Here is a 20,315-nt window from a genome sequence, read left to right as displayed (position 1 = left end):
GCTGAGCCCACGTGCCACAACTACTGAAGCCCACATGCATAAATCCTGTGCTCCACAACAAGAGAAGCCGCCGCAATGAGAAGCCCGTGCACCACAGTGAAGAGTAGTCCCTGCTCACCACAACTAGAGGAAGCCCAAGCACAGCAACAAAGACCCAGGGCAGCCAAAAATAAATAAATTAATCAATTTTTTTAAAAAAAGAAGAAGAAATAAAGGAGGAGATTAGGAGATAAGTCTTTTGACCTGAATGATAGAGAAAACACAACATATCAAAACGTATGGCATGAAAAGGAAATAATACTTAGAGGAAAATTGATAGCACTAAATGTCTGTATAAGAAAAAAGATCTCAAATTATGACTTCGGATTCCATTTAAGAAATTAGAAAAAAAATTACACCCTAAGTAAGCAGAGGATAGTAATAGATCCAGGAGAAAAATCAATGAAATGGAAAACAAAAACAATAGAGAAAATAATTAAAGATACCAAAAGCTAGTTCTTGCAGAAAAATCAATAAAATGGATAAATCTCCTGCCATACTGATCAGGAAAAAAAGAGAGGTGACATCTCTCATTAAAATGATTTTAAAAGAGTAATGAGGAAATATTATGAATAGCCTAATGCCAATAAATTCAACAACTTAAATGAAATGGGCAAATTCCTTGAAAGTACAGACTATAAAATCTGCCTGAAGAAGAAACAGATAACCTGAATAGCCCTACAGATATTAAAGAAATGGAAAGTGTAGTTAAAAACCTCCCAACAACAAAAAAAATTTCAGGCCTAGATGGCTTCACTGGTATATTCACAGAAGGACCAACCCCAATTTTACACACACTCTTCCAGAAAATTGAAGAGTCAGTAACACTTCCTAATTCACTCTGTGAGGTCAGCATTATTCTAATTCCAAAACCAAACAGAGACATTCCAAGAAAAGAAAACCACAAAACAGTCTTCATCATGAACATAGATGCAAAATTTCTTTAAAATATCTTAGCAAATTGAATGCTACAATGTATCAAAAAAGGACAATGCATTATGATGTACACAACATCCAAATAAAAAAAAAAACCACAACAAAACTAGGAATAGAAGGGAACTTCCTAAAGCTAATAAAGGACAGCTATAAAAACCTTACAGCTATCATATACAAGATTAGAAACAAGGTAAGAATGTCCGCTCTAACCACGTCTATTCAACATTGTACTGGAAGATCTAACTAGTGCATTAAGGCAAGAAAAAGAAATGGCATACGGATTGAAGAGAAAAGTAAAATGTCTTTATTTGCAGACAACATGATTATCTACACAGAATATGCTATGAAATCTACTGAAGACCTAGAGGGTTTGTAAGTTGTAGGATACAATATGAATACGCAGATTTGAATGTGTGTGTGTATATATTACCTAAGAACAATTAGAAACTGGATTTTTCAAAATGCCTTTTACAATAGCATCAAGATATGAATAATTTAGGATAAATGTGACAAAAGATGCATCAGACTGATCCAATGAAAATTACAAAATACATTTATTTAAATAAATTTTAAGAGATCTAAAAACATGAAGACGTCTATACTTTGTTCATTGATCAGAAGACTTGATATTGTTGAGCTGCCCAGTTCTCTCCAAACCAATTAATACTCAATTCAATATTATCTTGATTGTGATGATGGTTTCAGGGGTGGATATGTATGTCAACACATCAAATTGTATACCTTAAAACATGTGTGGTTTATTGTATGTCTATTATAACCTCAATAAAGCTATTTAAAAACAGAATGGAGGGCTTCCCTGGTGGCGCAGTGGTTGAGAGTCCGCCTGCCGATGCAGGGGACGCGGGTTCGTGCCCCGGTCCGGGAAGATCCCACGTGCCGCGGAGCGGCTGGGCCCGTGAGCCACGGCCGCTGAGCCTGCGCGTCCGGAGCCTGTGCGCGGGGCCCGTGACCCACGGCCGCTGAGCCTGCGCGTCCGGAGCCTGTGCTCCGCAAAGGGAGAGGCCACGGCAGTGAGAGGCCCGCGTACCGCAAAAAAAAAAAAAAACAGAATGGAAATAAAAGTGGCCAGGCACTCAGCAAGGTACCCGCACTGATGCAGGACTGGTATGTATTTAGCTCCTAGGAGTTAACAGTAGCAACAGTAACAGTGATAAAAGAGTAAACCTTAAGGTCTCAGCTCAACGCACTCTCCTATTTATCTGGGGTTTGCTCCACCACTCCATCAAAACTGTTCTGATCAAAGTCACCTATGACTTTTAAGTTGCTAAATCAAATCGACAACTCTCGCACGTCATCTGACTTAGCACATCTGCATCGGACGTGTGTTATTCTCATCCTTGAAACGCGTCCTTCACTTGGCTTTCAGGACATTTGTCTGGTTCTCCTCCTACATTTCAGGCCAGTCTTTCACTGGTTCTTGGATGAATGGAAGCCTGACCACCCATCCCTGGAGGGCTGCAGGGTTCACTCCTTGAAGTTCTGTTCTCTTCTAACCATACTCACTCCCCCGGTAGACCCATCTCGTCTCAGCGTTCTGATAGCAGCTGCTTGCCAAGGTCTCCAATTTTATACTTCCAACCCCTGGCTCCAGACTGCTTAGTCAACATCTCTATTCAGACGTCTAATGGACAGCTTAACTTTAACATGTTCAGCCTGAACACGTGACCTTCCTCCCTCCCATCAACGGCAACTCCACTTTGCGTGTGCTTGGGCTGAAACCCTTAGTCACCCTTGATTCTTCTCTGTTTCTCACACCCACATCCAGTCTGTCTGCAAACCCTGCTGGCTGTGTCCTCAAAGTATATCCAAACTCTTGACGACTCACTTCTTGTCACCCTTGAGTAAGTTACCATGAGAGCTTGCCTGGATTGCCGTCATGGCCTCCTAACTGGCCGCTCTGTTTCTCCCTTTGCCTCCCTGTGATCTGTTCACAGAATAAGAACCAGAATGAGCCTTTAAAATATGGAAATTCCCTGGCGGTCCAGTGGTTAGGACTGCGCACTTTCACTGCTGAGGGCCCGGGTTCGATCCCTGGTCAGGGAACTAAGATCCCACAAGCCACACGGCGTGGCCAAAAAAAGGGAGAAAGAAAAGTTAGATCACCTCTCTGGTTTTAAACAGGGGACCTACACAGTCTTCCCACCTCAGAGTACAAGCCAAGATCCTTAGAAAGGTCTACAAGGTTCTCTACACAGTCAAACCTCCACCGCCCCCCATTACCTGAATGACCTCACCCTGTATCACAGCCCTCACCATTCCCTCTGCTCCAGCCACAGCAGACTTCAGCCCCTGGAACATGCCAGTACTCCTGGCCTCAGGGCCTTGGCACATGCTGCCTAGAATATTTCCCCACCCCCAACCTGATCTCTGTATAGCTCCCTCCTCCCGGTCCTTCAGGTTCAACTCAAAAGTCAGCTTCTCAGTGAGGCCTTTTCTGGCCACACTATCAAAAAATTTAGCCTTCTGCCCACGCCAGTCCCCAAAGTGCATACTTTCCTGCTTCTTTTCCTCTCCACACTTATCGCCATATGACATAATATATATATTTACTTATGTAATGTATTGTCTCTCTCCACTACTGGAACGTAAACCCCAGGCAGATATTTCTGTCTGGATTATTCACCGCTGTAGCCCCAGCAGCTAGTGCCTGGCGCACGGCAGGAGCTAAATGCGTTTGCAGCAAGAGAGGGAGAGGGGAAGAGAAGGAATGAATAAACGGAGAAAACAAAGCACTGCCAGCTGTGGTTCCTAAAGACCGCATTTAACACCTCTTCTGAATGAAAGCCAGGACTTCCCACGTTACACTCTTCAAGCAGCAACAAAGTGGGAAGAGGCCTGGACTAGACATTGGTGACGTGGATTCTAGCTTTTGCTCTGAAACTAGCTGCATGACCCTGGGCTCTTAACCTCACTGGGCTTCAGTTTCCCAATGTATAAATGAGAGAACGGAAAGTAAAGATCTGGAAAGGACATCCGGCAATACAGTTCTGTGACTTGGGCATCCACAGACACACGTAAGAAAAATGACTCTGTTAGGCAAGGTACTTCATGTATTCTAAACAACAGATTTTCTTAGCAGACAGGAACACAAGGAAATGCTTAACTCACCAGCCTCCAGAGAAGAAGTCAGTAGAGCTATGAAACAAACAAGCCTGAATAATACTTTCATATTCTCCTGGAGAAACAGAGGAATGAAAGAAAAATTTTAAATGTTACTATTCCCAAAAACATCTCTAAAACTACATACACGGACTCCCCCCCGGTCCCACCCTCACCCGCAAGTCACACGGATGGGTTAGTCTCCCTACATCATTTATGTGATCATGCTTCTGGATGCAAACTGGGGAAAAGGGGAATGAAGATTTTTAACAGAACTGGGGACAGACTCACACAACTTAAGATTAACAAAACTTCCATCAACTGTTCCAACGTTCATTTCCATTTCAATTTCCCCCAAATCTAATCTATGCTACACCCAAAACAGACTACCCACTAGACCCTAAACCATCTTGCCTCTACTTACATGGATGTGTTCCCCACCTGGAATGTACCCACTGCCAGGACCCACTTGCAAAGTCTCCCCATACTTCCAGATCCTGCTACAGCTCACACCTTCCCTTTATAAGGTAAGACACTAAACCATTTGTACGAAATGGTACAGCTGCATAGAAATGCACCAGAAAGACTAAAAGAAATAATAACAGGATAGCAAAATGGGGTTGCTTCTTGTGGTTGGTTGGTTTGCCCCTTCTCTGGGGCTTGCTGGGGCTTTTGATCTAAAATTTCTATAATAAGCATGTATTAGTCTTACCACAAAGAAAAACAAAAATATAAACAAAACCTCCACAGCGCCTCTGAGTGGTTTAGAAGCCACACTAACATAGCAGCAGCTACAACAGGTATTGATCAGCCATAGGGCTGCATGTTAAACTGAGGTCCTGGTAAGCTAGCATTTCAATTTCCTAACACTCTGTCCATATACTTGGCAGGGGGCGTAATCAGATCAGGCATTTGACTGATGCTGGAAGGAAAGCTCGCCCATGGCTTTGTCCATAAAACGTCCCTAAAATAATATCAATTGAAAAAGGAAAAAAACACTCCATTGTGCCTGGCTTTCTAAACTTCTCAAACCCAAATTAAGTGAATGTTCAGTACGGCCCCCTTTGCCTTTTTTTTTTTTTTTTTTTTGCGATACGCGGGCCTCTCACCGCTGTGGCCTCTCCCGCCGCGGAGCACAGGCTCCGGACGCGCAGGCCCAGCGGCCACGGCTCACGGGCCCAGCCGCTCCGCGGCACGTGGGATCCTCCCGGACCGGGGCGCGAACCCGGTTCCCCTGCACCGGCAGGCGGACGCGCAACCACTGCGCCACCAGGGAAGCCCCCCCGAAGCCCCCCCTTGGCCTTTTTGAACGTTCCTGTTCAGTGCTCCTGAAGCGGGACCTTACAGCCAGATGCAATAAATTCCAATCTCGTGCTTCCAATGAACTTATGCACAAGTCTATTCAACAACCTATGAATTCCTAATATTCCACAGGCCTCAAACCAAACTCATTCTCCCCACCAGCCACGCTCCCCACCTTAGTGACAGGGACAGCACTGCCACACTCCCACCCACCCAACGAGAGCCCCGGGCTCAGTGACCCCGACACCCACCATCCCCAGAGCTGTTCTCACCAGCCCTAAACAGTCCGGCTCCGGAGATCACCAAACCAGCCCGGTTCACTCATACCCACTGCGGATGCCTCTTTAGCTCAACAATCACCGGCTCCTTCCCGGATTAATTATGCCAGCTAGCTCCTCATCAGTCTCTCTGCCTATGGACTTACTGCTTCTATGCAATCCAGGGATCTTACAAACTCATAGTTACCAAGTGATCGGTTCAAAGCGCCTTCACCGGCTCCCCAGTGCACCCCAAACAGTCCGCACCCCTCAGCAAAGCACACAGGTCCTCTGTGCTGAGGCTCTGACCGCCCCCTCCAGACTCAACCCTCCGCCTTCCTCTCCCCCCGGCCCAGTCCATACCTAGTTTCCCAGTCAGCCTTCACCTTGCCCAGTTCTCCAACCTCAGAGCCCTTGCCTTTGCTAGTCTCTCCACCCTTCACCTGGTGGTGAAGGTACCTCCCCACCCATCAGGTCTCAGCCGGGGTCACCCTCCTCCCACCAGCTCCAGGGAGCCCCCAGAACCCTTGCCTGGCCAGACCGTCTTTCTCTGGGCCCCTGCAGCAACCTGTGTTAATGCCTTCGCACTTTTCACTGCAGTTACCCCAGGACAGGGAGCCTCATGGGGGCAGGAACCATGACCCGCCTGTCACTGCACCCACAGCTTCCAGCACTGTGCTGGGAACTCAGAAGCCCTTGAGAAGTGCTCACAGAATGAGTGAAAAAATGAACTAAAGAAATAGCTATCCCCTCTGCCCGACCTCAGGCGGAAATGTCCAGGGCAGACCGCATAATTTCATGCTTCAAAAAAAGCTGTCCTTTTCATTTTACAGAAGATGAAATTTGCCTGTATTCTTTTCTGTAGCCGTAAGTTAATTGCAAACACGAAATATTTTAACTACGACATCACAAACCCAGGTTCTAATAACATGCAATCATTTGAATATTAGCTGGAAAATGCTCTACTTAAGAAGTGGTATTAAAAGGTATAAAAAGAGTGCTTTTTAAATGCAGGCATACCTCGTTTTATTGCGCTTCGCTTTACTGCACTTTGCAAATACTGTGTTTTTTAACAAATGGAAGACTTGTGGCACCCCTGCATCGAGCAGGTCTGTCGGCACCATTTTTCCAACAGCGCCCACTCGCTTCATGTCTCTGTGTCACATTTTGGTAATTCTCACAATATTTCAAACCTTTTCGTTACTATTATGTTTACGTGCATCTGTGATGAGGGACCTTTGATGTTACGGCTGTAATTTGTTTTGGGGGCACCACGAACCGCATCCATATGAGACAGCAAACTTAATTGATAAATATCGTGGGTGTTCTGACTGCTCCACCATCTGGCTGTTCCCCCCACCCTCCTTGGGCCTCCCTAGTCCCTGAGACACAACAATATTGAAATCAGGCCAACTAATAACCCTACAATGGCCTCTAAGCGTCCAAGCAAAAGGAAGAGTCAATCGATGTGGCAAATTTCAGCGTCGTCTTATTTTGAGATTGCCGTGGCCACCTCGACCTTCAACAGCCACCGCCCTAAGCAGTCAGCCACCAACATCCGGGCCAGACCCTCCACCAGCGCAGAGATGATGACTCGTGGAGGCTCAGGTGACCGTGAGCATTTTTTAGCAATAAAGTATTTTTTAGAAAAGGTATGTACGTTGCTTTCTTGGACATAACGTTATTGCTCATTTAAGACACCGCAGTATAGTGTAAACATAACTTTTATATGCACTGGGAAACAAAAATTTCGCGTGACTCACTTTATTGCAATATAAGCTTTATTGTGGTGATCTGGAACCAAACGCACAATATCTCCAAGGTGTGCCTGCAAATGCAGGGAAAAAGAAGACAATCGAAGCGTGAGAGACGCCCCCATTCGCATTCTCCTCGGTTTACCCCCAGCGTGAGGACAGTGATCCCTATACCTGATTCAAGCCTTGAAACCTACCTCAGAGCCATGAGACCACATTCCTTAAGTATCCTGTAATTCTGACATTTTACTCACATAAATTAGCCTTCTCCCAAATTAGCCTAGATTAAGAGTATTATTATCATATTTGCCTTGAACCTGTATTCAGATTATTAAATAAGATAGGAGGCTTTGACGTCTTGCAGTCTGGCTTCTTAACTATTTCTGTAACCCTGAGGAAGTGTGTGTTAAATTTCTACGATAGAAGGAAGTAAATAAAGGGTTAAAACACTTCCCAATTACCTGTTCCAGGCCAATCCATTACTCACATTAGTTTATTAAAGACACCACAAAATCAACTGAACTCTGCCAGGTGTTAGTTCATTTAGTCACAGGCTCTGGCTTGTTCGATGACTGGGCAGGGGAGAAGACAAGGAAGGTGCCAGGCTAAATTCATACAGAGTGTGTCTGGAGATATAATCCCAAATTAATTGTGGGCAAACAACGTTTAATAACTGCAAGTCCAAGGACAGTGTGACCTTGGACACAACTCCTCCTGAGCCTCAGTTTCCTCGTCTGCACAGCTGGCAATGAGCTGCATGACTCCAGACCCCTTCCTATCTAATAGTCCGTAAAATGCAGGAGCCCGGCCCCAGGGGTCCAGGTTTTACTTCGCCTGCCCTGGGACTGCTCTGGGAAAAAGCAGGGGGCTGAGAGAAGCCCCTTCCCCTCAGCAGGGGACCTTCTGAATCCCTGTCAGTCTCCAGGATCCTAGGGCAAGGGGGTCGGCTCCAGGCCATGGGATGGGGGTTAAGAGTCCCATGACTGCGGACAGCGTAGAGGAAGCAGGTAAAGACGTACCATCCAAGGCCAAACTAAACAAAAAAAAAATGAACAAAAACCCCCGCCTGTCCCCAAACAATACAACATTCCAAGGGTGAAGCCAAACCTGACTAGCCTTCACCCTGCTAGTCCTTGAAAGGCTGGCCAAATCAGAAAATCCCTCAACAACATTTGTGTTCTGCTGTATACCAGCATATACAGCCCGTATACCAGGCTGTATATGCTAGTGCCAGGGACAAAGATAATTTTTAAAATTCAAAATAAATAAAGTGAAATATAAAACAAGAACCTGCTCTTCAAGATGGTCACAATTTAGCCGTCAGCCACACGTGATCACGCACTACATCCCCCATACCCATCAACGGCACACTGGATAAAAGTTCAGCCTCTGTGTCGCAGTTCCCCCTTTGGACAAAATGGGGATGATGATAACAGTATTTGTCCTTGAAGGCTGTGATTGAGTGAGTTGTCACACACGAAGGGTTTAGAACATTGTCTGGCAAATGGTCACACTCTGAATTAGTTATTATAAGTCACCCCATGCTCTGATGACAGATGTAAGTTTTGGTAAAATGTTCTCAGATAACCATTCATTTCTTTATTCATTTGCTGCCAAATCAACAACTGTATATTGAAGATCTACTGCATGTCTGTGTGTACACTTGGTCCTGGGAACAAAACTAGGAATAATGACCCAGGGGCTCGAGGAGCTCACCCAGCCAGCAGGGAGAGTGGACATGTCTGCGGAGTTACACCACAATGCGGGACTGACTGTCCATGGGGAGAGAGATGCCCCGGGGAGGAGGGAAGACGGGGCCTAACGCGCCCCGAAGGAGGGCTTCTGGACCAGGGGAGCCTCACGGTGGGGAGAGCAAGGGGGAGATTCATCACGTTCCAGAGCATAAGTCAAAGGTGAGGCGCCGGGACTTCCCTGGCGGTCCAGTGGTTGAGATTCCGCGCTTCCACTGCAGGGAGCGCAGGTTCGATCCCTGGTCGGGGAACCAAGATCCCACGCGCCGTGCTGGGTGCGGCCAAAAAAAAAAAAAAAAAAAAAAGGTGAGGTGCCAAGAGGCAAAGCTGGAGAGACGGAAAGTGCCCAGGACACGAAGAGCCTTGCTGAGCAGTTGGGACTGCCATTGGTAGGCGGCAAAACAATCACTTAATGGTTTTAAGCCACAGAGTGGTATGTGATCAGATTTTCATTTTTTAAGGAAATCTTGGCACCCATGTGGAATATAAACGGGAGAGCAGGTGGCTGGGGAAGGGCTGCAGATGAGCAGGGACGCAGGCATGAGCGGCCAGCAGGGACGGACAGACGGAAGGGGGCGTATCTGAGACCCACTCAGAGGCAAGCCAGAGAAGGGGTCCGGGACCCACCGGCCCGGGTTCCCTCCGGTGGGACCAGCAAGGGCAGGGCAGGTTCCGGCACCCACACAGCCGAGGAGATGCCTGGGGGTGGCGCTCACCGCACCACCGGCCCGGGTCTCCTGCGACCTCGTAACAGAAATGAAGAATTCGATCGTGAGGGGGAAATTCAGTGACATGGACGTGGAACCCGGGATGATCTGGAACTGAGGCAGCTCGGACCCACACTGGGAGCCACCGTCACACGGTCACAGCTGAAGCTGAAAGGGAGGCGGCCCCGAGAAAGCGGGTGAGCAGGGCTTCGTAATGGGTTCACAGACCCCCTTCAGAAATCAGATAAAACCACGGAGATGTCCCAAAGAAAAATGTACCGCCAAAACCAAAGTATCTTGTATACAACGGGTCACGGTCCAGAACTACCTGAAACGGGGTGGGCGACTTCAGCTGCTGATGAGAAAAGGCCGGCAGAGGCCCCTGGGGTGAATCAGCCCAGTAACCGTGCAGAAGGCCTCGCCTCGCAGGAAGTGACCTGCTCCTTAGGAAGGAGTCACCGTGTTCAGGGGGCGCCTCTACCTGGGGAAGGAAGTGCACACACAAGCGTGAGCTGGAACAAAGAACGTCAAGCCCCCGACCACCACACAGATCTCGAGGGGTCCAAAAAAACAAAACAGGCTTACAAAGATGAGTCACCTGTTTAAAGAGCACGTGTTCCGCAGTCCTTTGAGAAAACAGTTTCAGGAAATCAAGTCGGGGTGAAGAATGCAGAGGCTGACAACCCCTAGGGGTTTGGGTTTTTTTTTATTAATTTTTATTGGCGTAAAGTTGCTTTACAATGTTGCGTTAGTTTCTGCCGTACAGCAAAGCGAATCAGCTCCACGTAAACATATATCCCCTCTTTTGGATTCCCTTCCCATGTAGGTCACCACAGAGCGCTGAGTAGAGTTCCCTGTGCTGTACAGCAGGTTCTCAGTAGTTGTCTGTTTTATACATAGTATCTATAGTGTCTATATGACAACCTCTAGTTTGTTTTGATTAAACGCACACACCTGGCACTTTGCTGCACGCAGGGATGAGTCAGACCACCTCGGGGAGCCCACCACTTAACAGCACCTGGCCACTTAACGCACCTGGCCACTTAACGAACGCACCTGGCCACTTAACGAACGCACCTGGAGAATAATGCTCAGGGAAACACACCAGATGCCAGGAAAGCCTTCCAGGCCCTGTTCAATAACAGTTATCCCCTCAGAATCTTCACTCTTCCTTTGCACCAAGCATATTAACACACTGGCACTCCAAATTACATAACTTAAGATAACGTCTAAAAAGCTGAGCTGGGAATGCCCTACTGTGACATCCTCTAGACGTTTTCACCATTCATTCCCTGGTTTTGCAGTTTCCTTTTAGTGTTTTGGAGTGTAGTATTTTTTTCTCAGGTCTGAATCATTTCCTTAGGCCTCTGAGAAGCCTGTAAGGCCTCAGCATAAGGCCTTTTAATGCCCAGTGGATAAAACCGCCTAATTCAACACCAAACATTCTGCTTAGACTACATGTGCGAAGTGCCACCCTCGTTATTCACTTTGGACTTAAGAGAAAGTACAGGGCATCCCATCAAGGTGTCAGAGCCCGTCATCACGAATCATAACAGGACACGAGATCAAAGACAAGCCTCCCAGATATTCCCGTCTGCAGGCCCAGCAAAGGGCCCTGCCCTCCCCACCTCCAGTCGTGTGACCGCAGCTGATGACAGTCCCGTGGACGACGTCTGGGAGAAATTAACAGACTGGGGGAGGGCTGGACGGGCAAGCGGACCGGATTTGTTTGGAAGGCCCAGGAAACCTTCTGCCGGGAAGGACACCCCACAGCCCTCTAACCACTTCGCTTTCTCTCTTCCTCTTTGCTCCAGAAACGTCTTAAAAGGATTTTCACATCCACAGCGGAATGGCCTGCCCTCTACCCGCCCCCAGTCTCACGGCCCCTGTGAAATGCACAGCCCAGGCCACCACGCGCTCCTGGTTGCTCCATGCAAAGGGCCCCCCCGTCCCCATCTTACTGGAAGGCTCTGCAGCACGTGGCCGCACCCACCGCCCCTCCTTCCAGACTCCCAGGGATGAGGGTCCAGCCCCTCTCCTCCTTCACCTTCCCGGCGGTCTCCTCTCTTGGTGCACCTGTAAGGCCGGTGCCCTTCTGCGTCCTCAGTGCTTGCACAATGCCTCAGGACCGCCATTCGATGCGACCCTCCCTAGTGGGCCGGCTTCTGCTGTGACTTCTGACCAGCTCTGAGCGGATTCTGATCGAGAGCCTCTCCCAGGGGCCCCTGCACACCCCCCTTCCTCCACAGCCAAGAGCACCAAGTCCCACAGGTTCTCCCTGGCACTCTGCACCGGGTGCCTCAGACGTGGGTGCGGGGACGCAGGGCTCTGGCCGCGCCGGACTGCTCCCCTGCTCGCTGGACTGTCCTACCTGGCCAGGAGAGAAAGGAACAGGGCACACCCACCCCTCTCCCGAACTCCTGGGAGGAGGGCCCACTCCTACACATCCTGCACGAGGGAAGAGCTCAAGAAATACTTGGGGGAGAAAGGGCGGAAGGAAAGAGACAGGCAGGGAGCGAAGGAAGGAACCCACCCACCACCTTTGCACTAGACCAAAAAGAGACCAAAACCCGCCTGCAATCGAGGGCGGGGCGGATGGGATACGGGTACACGTGTGAGTCAGAGAAGAGAGATTCGAGGGGAACCATCACTGGGGGCTGGAGCCGGCTGGGACTCATCCTGGAGAAGGTGGACCACTTCTTAAGGCGTGGGACCAAGGCTCACAGCGGGAAGGCAGGGCGGCTCTGAGGGAAAGGGCGGCAGAGGCAGCACTGGGGGAGGGGCACTTTAATGCCAGAGGAACTGGGTAAACATCACCCCCCCGCCCGCGTCCAGAGGCAACCCAGCAGTGTCCCTGGTGAGTTTTGAAATCAATTTGTAATAAAATTCAAACTATCCTTTTAGAAAATATCAACAACAAAGAGTCACCGAATTATTCCACTATGTTAGTTTTCAGGTGAACTGTCCACATAAAGTGATTAATTCCCCCAATCAATGAACAAGCCCTGAGACACCGCCCGGCCTCCTTTCCTGCCTCGATGCAGTGATGCCTGTGCTACATATGAAGCTTCCCAGACTTGCTGACATCCTCTCCATAGCAGCTTCCAGCTGATGTGCGGGGCTGCAGCGGTGCACCGAGGTACCCCACTGCCCGACCCAGGGCCGTCGTGGGGGGCCTGGGTCAACAGGCCTCGGCTACTCACCCCCACCTCCAGCAGCCTGGCCCGCTCACGACAGTGCACCGCGGAGTGGAAACACAAGGTGTGACCTGCTACGACGCTCGCTGCAAAAGCGAGCCCTGTGAGCCCCCCAAGCACGGCTCCCATTTGCTTTCTGGTGATAACGCTTGGAAGCTAGCACGTCACAGCATACCTATGTGGTACGTGGAACATGCATAGAAAGCTAGTGGCTTATTAAAGACAAAGTGAAAGTACAAATGTGAGGCATAGAGCAATTTCCTCCTAGACCCAGAATGAGAAACTTCAACGTGAGCTAATTTATAAGAACAGAGATTAAGCATCAGAATTTACAGTGAGCGTATTGGCCCCAACCAAAGCCCCCCTTCCGGGAAGGACTGACTTTATCCATAGCGCCTTCCTGTCACTGCAAGAAGTTCCACACCCAGTGCGGACAAAGGAAAAGAGACATGGGGGTGGGGTGCTGCCATGAGAACCCAAGGGATTTCCTCAAGTCCCAGAACCCCAGTGAAGGGCGGGGCAGGACATTTGCTCCTACTTTGCGGCCACAGAGCATCTATTAAGGCCTTCTTATTCTTGAGGAATTTCCTTCTCGTTTCTGAGGAATTCCCCTCCCTGTGACTCTTGCCTTCCAGGACAGAAGGCAGGCAGAGGACTGAGGTGGCGCACAGCAGATGCGGCCCAGGTGCATGAAGACACACTGCTGCGGGGGCCCAGGGTCCGGGCTGCGCCGTCCCACACGGGGTCTACAGGGGGCAGTGCCCAGTGGGGCTTGAGCAGTTTCTATCTACAGTAACCTCCAAGCCTGACTCCTCGGCCTGCCCCCAGCTCCATCCCATATCGTGAGGGCCCCCCGAGCGTGCATACAGGCAGACATCCTCCCGTCTGGCCCTGGCCACTCTGCAGACCAGGGAGGCCCTCAGGCAGTGGAGTCCCCAGTGGACAACCCAGGAAAGAGGGTCGCACAGGCCCTGGAATCCAAGTCCAGGTTATCTGGGCAGGGAATTCCAGGGCTCTTGGGCCCCTGGACCATCCTCTTGGCCCTACAGACCCCTAGCCATGCTGAGGCCAGCAGCCGGCTCTGAGAAACAGAACAGAACCCTCCAAAGTACAGGGCCCGGGTGGGATCTCTCCTGCCGGGTCTAAGGGAAGTTTCTGGAGAAACCCAAGGAGAGACATGACAACACTAGGGGGCCCCATCCTCTTCCAGGGACCTTAAGTCGCAGAGCCCCGCCTCCTAAATGTAAAAGGAAATCCTAACGGTACTTTCCACGTTTCTACCTCATGCCTCCTCGCTCTCCACACTGAGCGCCGCGTAAAGACACGGACGGCATTATTTACTACAACTTCTCATCCCAAACATTAAGCAACGTGGCCTCCATGTATATCGGACATCGTGGGAAAATACTCAGAGAACGGCGCTCCCACTAAGTCGCCTGTAACTAAGAAGGTACAGTGGACGAGCCCCTGGGGAAAGCAAGGGCTCTAAGGCAGGCTCTTCAGCTCATGAAATGTCACCAGCCGCGTGTGCTATTGAAAATCAGCGGGCACATGCATGGGGAAAGGATGACGGGATTAAAGTGAAGCTCAGAATTATGATGTTCACCTGTTACAAGCATTCAACCAGCTACTGAACAGTCGCTATTGTTCAGACCAAAAATGTCCGTTTTCGGACCTTGTAAAGCCAGGGAACCACCCAATGGCGGGAAATACTTTAGAATTCTGTGTTTACACAGGTCCTTGTTTTTTTTTAAACTAGAGCCACAAATCGCGCCCCCAGAGAAGCTGCAGACGGCCAGGGAGCTCAGAGCCCGTCTTCCAGGGGTAAGGGTTCTCCCTGAAGCTTTTCTAGGGGGAGTTATCATTTTTATATTAGAGGACACAAAATGTCACGCTATGTCACGGAGAGGAAAGAAAAGTCTCCAAGAGATAAACCATGAGGCAAAGAACTATCCCTTGAGGTGATCTGGTGGCGTGCTGGGTTGAGCATCTGCTCTTCACTTCCCAAGAGGGGCACCTCGGAGGTAAACTCGGGGAGGCTCTACCCTACGTAAGCAGCGCGGGCATCTCTATTCCGTCCCAACCATGAGAAACGGAAGCGCTCGGGTCCCACAGACTCACACCCACCAGGCCAGACACACAGAGCAGCCCGGCCCCAAGGATGGAGGGGGCCCCAGGACGGCTCCTTACGGGGAAGGAGAAGATGAACGTGAGCGCCTGGGGGTCGCCACGGTGTGCCCCCCGGCGTGACACGATGACTGCTCCCATCCTGCAGAGGTGAGCAACACACAGACACCCTAAAGCCCGACTGTGTGGTCGGCACGGCTGTCACCGATCTTCCCCCGAGAAAACGCTTTCCACAGCTCTGAGCATACAAAACCACGCCCACCACAGAGGTAAAAGGAACACTTATCCCCTCAGAAAATCCAAAACACCCTGAAACGCGGGTGATCTTCCTCTCGGGGGACAGATCCAAAAGCCTGGCTCACAGAACCATTTGACTTATTTACCCAAACGGGGCAAAGGAAAGTTGCTGGTTGTTTTTTTTTTTTTTTTTTTTTTTTTCATCATAAGGGTATCATGTACAGGCCATGAAGATAAAGTAAAAAGAGCCACAGAGGTTTCCGGTGTTGCTAGCAAATCTAAGTCATGCAGCTCTTACACGGCTCAAAGCCACCAGGTTGGTGGTGCCATGTGGGTTTTAAGGGCAAAGGGGAAAATGAGGCACAGGAGTGATTACCGTCACAAGAGGGCTACAGACAGGAGGGGGCTTGACCGCTAGGCTGGAGTTTGGCAAGGTCTCCCCTTTGCCTTCCTTGGGCTCCTGGACAAGAGAAACCAGACCCGGTGATGGGAGTGACTCCGGTCTCCATCCCTGGTGACCTTTGAAGCACGCTGCTTTGCCCCTTCCAGAATCTCATCCCGAAGCACAGCCCCCACCCAGACACTTGCCAAAGGCTCTGAACCGAGTCCGGCCACACAGGACTTGCAGAGAGTCAACCGTGAGAGACAGAACGCTCCGAGCACTGCCTTCTGGTCAGCTGAGAACAGCCCCGCTTCTCAGAGTTGGCGACTACAGGTGAGTCTCAGAGGACCAGACAGTCTCTACAAGAATCTTCCAGGATTTTCACTCCTGTGGGTTTTTTTCATTGAAGTAAAACATGCATATGATGAAACACGGAAGAAATCTTAAGTGTACGCTTCCATAAACCGTGCCAACTGTATATACCAGGAACACCTCCACTGGGATATAGACTGTTTCCAGCCCCCCTCAAGTTCCCGGGTACCTCTGAGCACTCACCCCCACCCCCACCCTGCTGCATGCGGCCCTCACCGGTCTGATTTCTATCACCTCCTCTGCGACCCTCTGACAGCTCACACGCATATGCCCCCGCTGGCCAGCTCACACCCGCCACTATGAGTGCCCTGCTACTTCAGGGCGCACACCTGCGTTGGCGCTTTCATCGCTCACCACCTAGTGATGCAGCGAAAGCAGTGGTTCTCCGTGGGGCCAGCATTTCCCCTGAGGGAGCACATTTTGGAAACTGTGGGGGCAGGGGACCCTTTGGGTAGCCATTCAGCGGCGGAGACAACGGACGCTACACATCGGGAACGGCCCTACCCAGCGAAGACCTGTCCCTCATCCTCCTCGACTTCCCGGGTCCTGCAGACATTCGTGGCGACAGAAGCATCGTTTACCGCTTTGGGAGCCTAGCACCCCACTCCACGCTCCACTTAGATAAAACATGTTTTCTTGGCATAGTTTCATCCCCCTGAATTTTCCGGGGGATGCGACCACTGTGATAACAGAGGGAGGACTGGCCTTTGCCCACCACTCAGACCTTGATCAGGAGTCAGTCCTCATCACGGGAGCGCCCCATGTCCTCACGCTCGGTCTGCATAAAGCACCGCTGACCTCACAGGTCCTGGAGTGGCTCTGCCCAAGCAGTCACACACCAGAATACACCATTTTAGCCCAAAGCACTTTACTTATTCTTTACATCTACCATTATATTGATTATTTGGGAATTACGTTGTAGGTAACTTTTATTACATCATTTTGGAATTGTAAAAGGGTGTTTACCATATTCGCGTTCAAAGGGGGTGCTGGGTTTCGAATGAGGTGAGAAGCACTGGTCTCGAGTGACAGCATCTAACTCTTAATTTGACTCTTGGTCAGAAGCCGTCGGCTGTATTTTCAGGGATCCATGAGTCCTCTGGTTCGGGAAGCCAGAGGCGCAGAGCCCGGCGTGCCAAGATGCTCCTCCACCCCCATCAACAGCACCCTGAGTCCCGCTGAAACGCACCAAACTGCACTTTTAGCGGGCGTCGCTTAAGAGGTGCCCTGAGACTCGCTCTTTGTACCTCTTAAGTGGGGACCTTCGGGAGAGAGTTCCCACTTCTCTCGAGCAGGAATGCTTTTGCATCTCCTGAGGACTTCCTTGTCATCTCGAGGACACGGGCAGCTGTGCTCTGCCAGGTGCCCCCTCTCCCACCGCCTGCAGGAAAGTGTGTTGCTGCTGTCGGCCTCGGCTACTCGTTAGAACCCCCCTGGGGGCTTTAGGAACACCAGGGCCCGGGCGCACCCCGAGATGCTCGTTAGTTTGCTCTGCCGTCCGGTCCAGCAGCACTGGGAGGGCCCGGGCGGTGCAGAGGAGCCGGCAGGGACGGGCACTGTGCTTTCCTCCGCCCCTGCAGCCCCGCTTGGGTCACCTTACAAGAGACACAACTGCTACGCATAAAATAGTTAAACAACGAGGACAGGGAACAATATTTAATATCTTGCAATAACCCATCATGGGAAATAATATGAAAAAGAATATCTGTAAATATGAATAACGGAATCACTTTGCTATACACCTGAATTATTGCAAGTCATCTCTACTTCAATAAAAACAAGTACATGGTTCATCAAGCTTTACCTTTTATACATTTCTAGACTCCTCTTTGTCTCCATTCTTGTTTTACTTTCTTGCCATGGTTAACTCATAGCATCTTACAAATCCTTTGCAGAACAGGTAGGAAGGAAAAAATTGTCTCTGTTACTCTGCTGCATGCATAAAAGAGGGGACATCGCCGAACCCAAAGGTACGCCGCCGGCGACCCACAGCCCTGAGGAACCCAGCCCCTCCCCACACTTCGGGAGATCACTCTGCGAGCTCCTGCGTGCCACGGCCAGGAGGCTGCAGCAGCGCTGCCCGGGGCCCCGGCAGGCAGTGGGGCTGGTGGGTGCGGAGAGGCAGCAAAGCTGCTGACAGTGCAGGTCCTGTCGGCCCACCTGACGATCTCCAAGGGAGGAAGACGCAAGCAAGTGCCTGCTTGACAGCAGCAGATGGGGAGCCTCGTGGGGCAGAGCCCCGTGACTTCTGTCCTTCAAAGCGGCAAGTTCACACCGAGTCTATCATGTACCATAATAATAATGACCTCTGCACTTCCCTACCCGCTATGCTCTGGTAGCTTCACTGCAGTTGTCCAGCTTTGCCACTTCGATCAATGACATGTTCTCTCCACAACCTCTCTACCTACTTCCAGGTGGACACACCTCCCACTGATGCATCCCAGTAACAGGCTGTCCATCTGTCCCGGTCCAAGGCCAGGGCTGAGCCAGAGTATATCAAGTGATGTCCTGCCTGAGGGCAGTCCGTTTCCCCACACCTTGTCCAAGGGGGCAAATTTCCAAGGACCTCATGATGCAGAGAGACCTCCAATGCCCTGTGACTTCACCCAGAGGACTCCCATCCATTAGAGGACAGGAATTTGCGTCTATCTTGTTCACTGCTCTATCCTCAGTACACGGATCAGTCCCCGGCACACAGTAGACATCCAATAAACATTTGTTAAGTGAATCTAAAATTAAATAGTGTTTCACCAACAGTGAAGGAATTACTCAGGATGCTACGTGTTTCAGAGCCATAAAAGAAAGCCCACAAAGGGCCCCGCAGAGCCTACTAGAAACGGGCAGGGTTTTTCCTGCCTCTGCCAAGTTCACGTGAGAATTCAGGTCAAGTATCCTTTCCGGAACCGCAGGCAGGCCCCCTGAGGACGTTCAGGTGCGCGAGATGCTCCACGCACTGCAGAATGGCACCCAGCCAAACAAGACACAATAAATCAGGGCTCCCACACAACTGCCACACCCCTTCTCCATCAAATCCCATCCCAAAGGCCCCACGTTTTTGTCTAGCACACAACTTAAGGTAGCATATGAATACAGACTATTAAATGAAATACTAAACAGGATACACTAGATAAGAAACTAAAAGGAGTCCAGAGAGAAAAAGATGCCTGTAGCTGCCTAGCAGGTTGGGTGGGGAAATGGTAGCCACCTTCCCCAGCACCACCTGTAGTTCTCCTCATTTTCTTAACGGTCCCAGAGTCCCATTTTGTACACTCACCTTCCAGAAGCCCTGGAAGGCAGGCCCACTGGGAACTATCGTGCCGTAAAGTAGAAGCCATAGGGTGTGGGGTCCAGAGGTCTCTGTCTCCTTCTGGGTGCCAGCCCTCCAACAAGTTAACCACCCTGTTTAAGCTTCTGCTGCCTCCGCTGGAGCAGGAGGGTGATAATTGCATGTCTCTCACAAGACTGCTGGGAGGATAAAAGAGCAGTAAGTGTAAAGGGCTTTCGAGGCTCGTGTCAAAAGCACAAACCCGGAGGCTCCTAGCAGAGAGCGGACCTGCAGGCCCCAGATGCGCTGGTTTCTGCTTCAGGCAGAGCAGCCAAGCCCCCTGGGGGCTGCAGCCGGGCGTCGCCCCAGTTCTATCCTCTAGGTCAGGCGAGGCCACACCGGATTCCCAGACACTGGCTAGATGTGAGCTCAGAAATGGGATCTCCCTATTCACCAGTTAGACCCCAGTTCTACCTATTTCCACATCTGTCTTTTAAGTAAATCTAAAAGAACTGTACAGTGTTTGAGCACACTGAATGGATGTGACCCCCCCCAGCATGGCAGAAGAAAGTGGCGCGGTTTAGTAGACTCTGGAGTCCCGCAGACCTCGACTGGAATCGTTCTTCTGTGGCACTATATTCTCTCCAAGCCCCAGGTTCTTCCTATTTAAAAAGTGGAGCGTTGACACCTAGAATTCAGGTTTGTGTCAGGAACTTTATATACGTATATATACATATAATCGTTCCAGACACTTGCAGATATGCAAATGTACCTAAACACATACAAAGACATCTAATGTAGCTACTTTTTAATTAAATAAATGTGAAATATTAAAACAAATAATTACTGGGCTTCCCTGGTGGCTCACT

The 20,315-nt window shown here is 50.0% G+C and overlaps 1 protein-coding gene across 7 annotated transcripts in view; it reads right to left on the bottom strand.

The window, feature by feature from the left end:
- IL1R1 (interleukin 1 receptor type 1) overlaps positions 1–20,315 on the bottom strand; it is an 86,209-nt gene that overhangs the window by 24,994 nt on the left and 40,900 nt on the right. For 3 of the 7 annotated variants that reach the window (XM_055088981.1, XM_028496830.2, XM_028496829.2), the window contains exons 2-3: positions 10,195–10,347; positions 4,105–4,171 (exon numbers count right to left, since the gene is read on the bottom strand). In XM_055088981.1, the coding sequence (XP_054944956.1) occupies positions 4,105–4,165 (61 nt within the window). In that variant the 5' untranslated portion in view covers positions 4,166–4,171; positions 10,195–10,347. Of the gene's footprint in view, positions 1–4,104; positions 4,172–7,417; positions 7,483–9,124; positions 9,147–10,194; positions 10,348–19,455; positions 19,515–20,315 lie in introns of those variants that run through there. The other 4 variants (XM_028496832.2, XM_007119908.3, XM_007119907.3 and 1 more) reach the window with 3 other exon arrangements.

Source organism: Physeter macrocephalus, chromosome 12 (assembly GCF_002837175.3).
Source record: "Physeter macrocephalus isolate SW-GA chromosome 12, ASM283717v5, whole genome shotgun sequence".
Taxonomy (NCBI): Eukaryota; Metazoa; Chordata; class Mammalia; order Artiodactyla; family Physeteridae; genus Physeter; species Physeter macrocephalus.
Note: the sequence above shows the minus strand (reverse complement) of the source record. Positions and strands in the feature narration are given on the sequence as shown.